Here is a 5,295-nt window from a genome sequence, read left to right as displayed (position 1 = left end):
CCTGAACTTGCATGGTATATCATCTTAAATGTGACCAGCAACATCTGAGATACAGTTCCTGACTGTAAGCAGTTAAATTACTGCTTGCCCATATGAACTGCCATCTGGTTTATTCCTGGAGTAGGAGTTTAACTCCTTAGACCAAGTTACTCTCTCTAATTCAAAACCTATAAATCTTCACCAATAAAAAAGGTAAAAAATAGTAGTTTTTTTAAAGAGAGAGAGAGGGTGAAAAAAAAAAGAAGAAGCCCAGTTCTTTCATTGCATGGATAGCATTCTCCTAAGTGCTACAGCAATCTGGTTTTAATCTTAGTTATGATCCTAAGTAGATGCCTTCTTGACTCTGGCATCATCATGGCTGCAAAATAAGAAGCAGGCTCACTGGCACTGAACATATGCATGTCCTGGATTCGCTCTGCCTCCCGCTTGTGGAAAGCTGGCAAAAGCAGCAATGCTGTGTCTTAACAATTTTTTTAATCCAGTTTATTGTGTTTACGGGACAAATGTACTGCAAAGCTGCTGGTTGTCCACTTGATGGTATCAAGTAACTGAGCACAGGAGGGTACGGCTGCTTAATGCTCTCTATTTGGGCAGACGTGACCGGAGATTTTTATAACAGGTAAAACAGCTGTGTTATGTTCTTCACCTACACAAACAACTCCTGTGCTAGATTTAATCAGACTGTGCATAATTTAGCTTGCTGCTCAGATTCCACAGTCCAGTCTAGTCTATTCTGGACCAACCTTGCTGTGAAGTGGATAAATAATGCCTCCATCAGGAAAATCACCACGGTTTTTCTGTAAGAAGAGCACACTACTAATTTGCATTTTCAAAGACTTTCTGTTATCTATTTCTATGCGAAAACACATTAGAAAAAAAGCTACTGGAAATAATTTGTTCTCAAATTCTGTCACTATCAAATAATTTCTAAGCATTTTAATAAGCTTTTATCTGACATCTTTTGCAGAACAAAGCTTTAGCAAAAAGAAAAATGTAACTTTAAGCTGGAGCAAGAAGGAAGACTTGGCACTGCTCTTTCTCCTCTCACTCTTCTTCATCATGTTTCTCTTTGTCTGAGGATGTGTGTGAGCAGACGTGCACACATGAGAATGAACCTCGTCTTTTTCAGAGGTGAGACCAGGCAGGGCTAACATTTCTCCCAGGTGTGTAGAGGTATAGCTACCCATTGTGAAAAAAACTCATGAAATTTCTTGGATATTTTGAAGTTCTTTCCTGGTTTGTCTCAGACAGGAAAAAAAAAAAAGGTTTCTTATCATACCTTCTCAGAACGAGAAACATCTAGCATGAGATTTGTTATTCACTAGGATAACAGCTTTGCATTGTGTCCCACAGAAACATGGTGATCTGGCTCCTTTGGCAATCTTTATGATTTGTAAATCTAATGCAATGTAAATCTAATGTAAGAAGGGGCTTTCTGTCTCAGGCTATTTAATTTCTGATGTAGAATATGCCTTGTCCAAAACAAACGGCATGATGCTGGGACAGAAAGATGCTTGAGCAGAAAGACCGCATCATTTGGCCAAGCAAAACATTGAGCCAGGTCACACTGACCTATGGTTTTCTGGGCCCCATTTGGGGCACTAAAGCAGCCAGAGGATGTCCGTACCTGCTCTGAAATAACAAGAGCTGATCTCAGGAGGAAATTTCACGCTGGCCTAGATAAGGCAGCACACACTTGCATACCATGCAGGCAGCAGCAGCGGGGTGTGGGCAGCCATCCTGCCCCCAGCGGCACCTCACTAACCCCCAGCACAAAATGACAATCATATCCTGAGGGTTTGCAGCGTTACTTTGCTGGATGTCACCCACGAGCAGGGCTGAGTAATGGTGCTGGCCACTAACAGCAGGGGGTAACGTGGAGTGCCAGAGCTGGCGCCGATGGCTTCCAGTGCCTCGTGGGCCGCCAGCCACTGCGAGGCAGCCTGGGCACTGCTCATACCATACTTGGGGAGCCCATGCTACGCACCAAATAAGAGCATGTGGGTAGTATTTGTTTTCTTCTGTCAGTTTATTAATTCCAAATATTATTTCATCTTCTGGTTGCCAACATACAGTCTGTGAGCAAGTCCATGTTTTGAAAAGCGCAGTTGTTATTCACAAGTCCTGATCATAAGGTATGTGCTGCTTGGGGGAAATTTGTTTGCCAACTGTTCATTGCAACTATTTTATTATTTATTGTGAAGAAACTATCACCTAGGGCTATGTAATCGTGATTTGTTCTACCCGATTAGAGTCCACAAAACTTTTTGTTTAGAAAGAAGAGACAAATTAAGAGGAGCAAATGACTAGCTGTGAACTTCTGGTACACTTTATTCAAAGTTCAAGTAAGTATACTGAAACCCACAAAAGCTTTTTGGATCCACATCTTCATGGCATTTGTGACTGCTTGAACACTCGGGAAACAATAGGTAATAAAACTGCACAAATATGACTCCATTAAGGAAACTTGATTCACAGTACAAACCAATACTCTTAGTCTTGTCTGAGAAGTGCCATAGTTGGACAAGTCTCTTTTTCATCCAGTGAATCTGTATCCTGTAAGTAGTCAGTATTCACATGATGCCAGCCAGGGTGAACTGTATGTTTCTTTGATGTCTGGTCCTGCTTTGAGAATTTTCTCCAGTTTGAAAAGTGTACTAAGCACAAGAAATGTCACACAAAAGTGCTACGTAAGAGATACACTGGGTTAATGCGCAGATGAGAACCAAACTACAGCAGGTCATTGCAGCATTTGGAAGATAAGAGGCAGGGGGGGAAGGACCAGAAACCAACAAGCTTCCCATCAGGCCATGTGTGCAGTTCTTTGGATGTTGGTGCTTCCTTTCTATTGAACCAAACCAGAAAACTGGCCAGTGTGCATGGAAAAGTGAAGAAGCTACTGGGTAAATAAACAAGCAGAAAGAAAACTGGCTAAAATGAAACCTTCTCCATACAATGGGGAGTTAGTGCGTGCTGCTCCCTTGGAAGCAAGACGTTGCTTCGCCTGCCTGCACGCTTTCCGGGAGCCGGGCTGCTGAGTTACACACGTTTATCCTCCGCGCTCTAAAAAAAGAACGGGACAACAGATCTCTCCTCTGTTTTATGCTCGCACCGTGGGCATTGACAGCCCGGCCATAAACCGCCGTAAATTAGCCCAGTGTTCCAGAGCTTCCCCCGGAGGGGCCGGCCGCCCCTTGCAGCCCCTTCCCCGCTACCACCCGGCGTGGGCGCCCCCACCCTCCGCTGTGGTCTCGGCGCCCCCCGCTCTCCAAATCTCCGAGCCTGGTGTTCCGCGCTCCCCGCACGCAGCAGTCAGGGCAAACCCCCCGCGTTTCCCAGGCCGTCCCTGTGCCTAAGGTGAATAAATTATGCCGATGAGGGCGGGAGGTGGGCCGGCGGGCGGGGGCGGCTCCGCGGCTGACAGCGGGGCAGCGCGGGCTGCCTGCGGGCTTCCCCGCCTGGCGCGGCGCGGCTGCTGGGCGCCGGCAGGCAGGTGGAGGGGCAGCAACAAGTCCGCCGGCGGCGGGGAGGAGGGCGGGAGGCAGCGGGGAGGGGGGGGTGCGCTTCCCGCCCCGCGCCTGAAAACCTCTCTGACAAGTGGCAAACCGCTAGCAGAGCGCGCTGCTCCTCCGGAGGGCGGGTGGAAGCCGCGGGGGCTCACCCCGCACCCAGCCCTGCCGCCGGCTTTTGGCTCGTCGCCACAGCCCCCCCTTTCGCCGCCGCCCCCGCTGCGGGGGTGAGTCGCGACCCGCTGCCGGGCGGGGTGCGGTGCGGGCTGCGGTGCGCGCTGCCGCTCCGCCTTGAAAGTGTGTGAGCCCCTCGCGGGCTCTTCTTCTACTTACCGCATTTTTTTAGGTTGATTATTTTTTTTTGTTGTTGTTGTTATTTATTTTCTCGCACTTTTTTTTTTTTTTTGGCCATTATTTTTGTTGCCGCTGTTTGTAAAACTAATTGCCTCTATGGGGGGCGGAGGGAAGGAAATCAAAGCCGCCGCAGCTGAAGGGTGTGCGAGCACGCTGGGGAAGAGCCGAGGAGCCGCAGGACGGGATGGCAGCGGGAAGCCCGGCGGCAGCGGGAAGCCCGGCCTGGGGACGCCCGGCTGTGGCGGGGAGCGCTGCCCGCGGCGGGCCGGGCCGCTCGGCTCGGCGCTGGCCGCGCTCCTCTCGGCGCTGGCCGCGGCCTCCTGCGTCTACCTGGGGGTGCGGACCAGCGACCTCCAGGCCAGGGTCGCGGCCATCGAAGGCGCCCGAGGGAGCTTCTCTGCCGCCGCCCCGCTCCCGCCGTTGCCCGGCTTTTCCCTGGAGCAGCTGAACGCGATGATGCAGGAGAAAGTGGAGCGACTCCTCGCCCAGGTGTGCGGGACGGGGGGTGGCCGCTCTCGGGCGGTGTGCGTGTGCCGGGGATGGGGGATGCTGCGTGCGGGGCGGCGGGAGGCCGAGGCGAGCTGCCCGGGAGGGAGGTGGCGGGGGGAAGCGGCGAAAGTGAGCCTGCATCCCCTGGGGGCGGCGGGGCCGGGGGAGAGGCGGGCCGGGGGGGGCGCTCCGGGCTGCTGGAGCGGGCAGGATGGGGGGTCGCGGGGGACCCCTGCGTACGACACCGGCACTTGGCTCCTCTATAACTTGCCGCCGTCCCCGCGATTCTGGACCGCGCGTGTCGAGAAGGGAAAAAGGCGAGGGTCCACTTGCGGCGGCGGTGGGAGAGAGTCGGAGGTGTCGGGCTCGGTTTTGTTGTTGTGGGGATGGTGAAGTCATTAAGACACCTTAGGCCGAGTCCAAGCGGAGAAGCCATCGCTGGCTGCATAGCGTGTGAAATAGCGGTACATCCCGGTTGGCGTCCGCGGTCGGGAGCGCTAGCTGTGGCGGAGCTTGCTCGCCCAGTGCCCTCACGTTGCTTCTCTCGCCCACAGAAATCCTACGAGCACTTGGCAAAAATACGAGTAGCTAGAGAAGCGGCTCCAGAGTGCAACTGCCCACCAGGTAACAGGCACAGCTTGGAAATCTCCTCTCTCAGGCTTGTAACTCTGGGGTATTTGGTGTCCCAGGTTTTTAGAATACACGTAAGTCAGATCCAGGGAATGCCCCTTCAATCAACAGCAGTTCCTTGGGTGGAAAAGGTGTAAAGCCCAGAATACCTTGTTTGCACCGTGGCAATGGATTGGAATTAGTGGTAGTTAAAAAACCCAGTTAATCTGGCTGTTGCCAAACAAAAAAACTTATGAAGAAGTTATTGATCTACTTTAACAAGTTGAAATATATTTTGTCTTAAATGGGGTAGTACTGAATCAAGGCATTGTGT

At 51.6% G+C, this 5,295-nt stretch overlaps 1 protein-coding gene across 1 annotated transcript; it reads left to right on the top strand.

The window, feature by feature from the left end:
- Positions 1-3,489: 3,489 nt before the first annotated feature.
- LOC114068458 (collagen alpha-1(XXV) chain-like) lies at positions 3,490-5,056 on the top strand (the record flags this gene model as incomplete). Its single annotated transcript, XM_027904562.1, has 2 exons — positions 3,490-4,352; positions 4,907-5,056. Coding segments are annotated over exons 1-2 (543 nt in total), but the record flags the coding sequence as incomplete, so codon positions are not given.
- Between the last annotated feature and the right edge of the window lie 239 nt (positions 5,057-5,295).

Source organism: Empidonax traillii, unplaced genomic scaffold (assembly GCF_003031625.1).
Source record: "Empidonax traillii isolate 1590-97213 ecotype Southwest subspecies unplaced genomic scaffold, ASM303162v1 scaffold1066:size251847, whole genome shotgun sequence".
NCBI lineage: Eukaryota > Metazoa > Chordata > Aves > Passeriformes > Tyrannidae > Empidonax > Empidonax traillii.
This window is presented reverse-complemented; position numbering and strand designations above follow the sequence as displayed.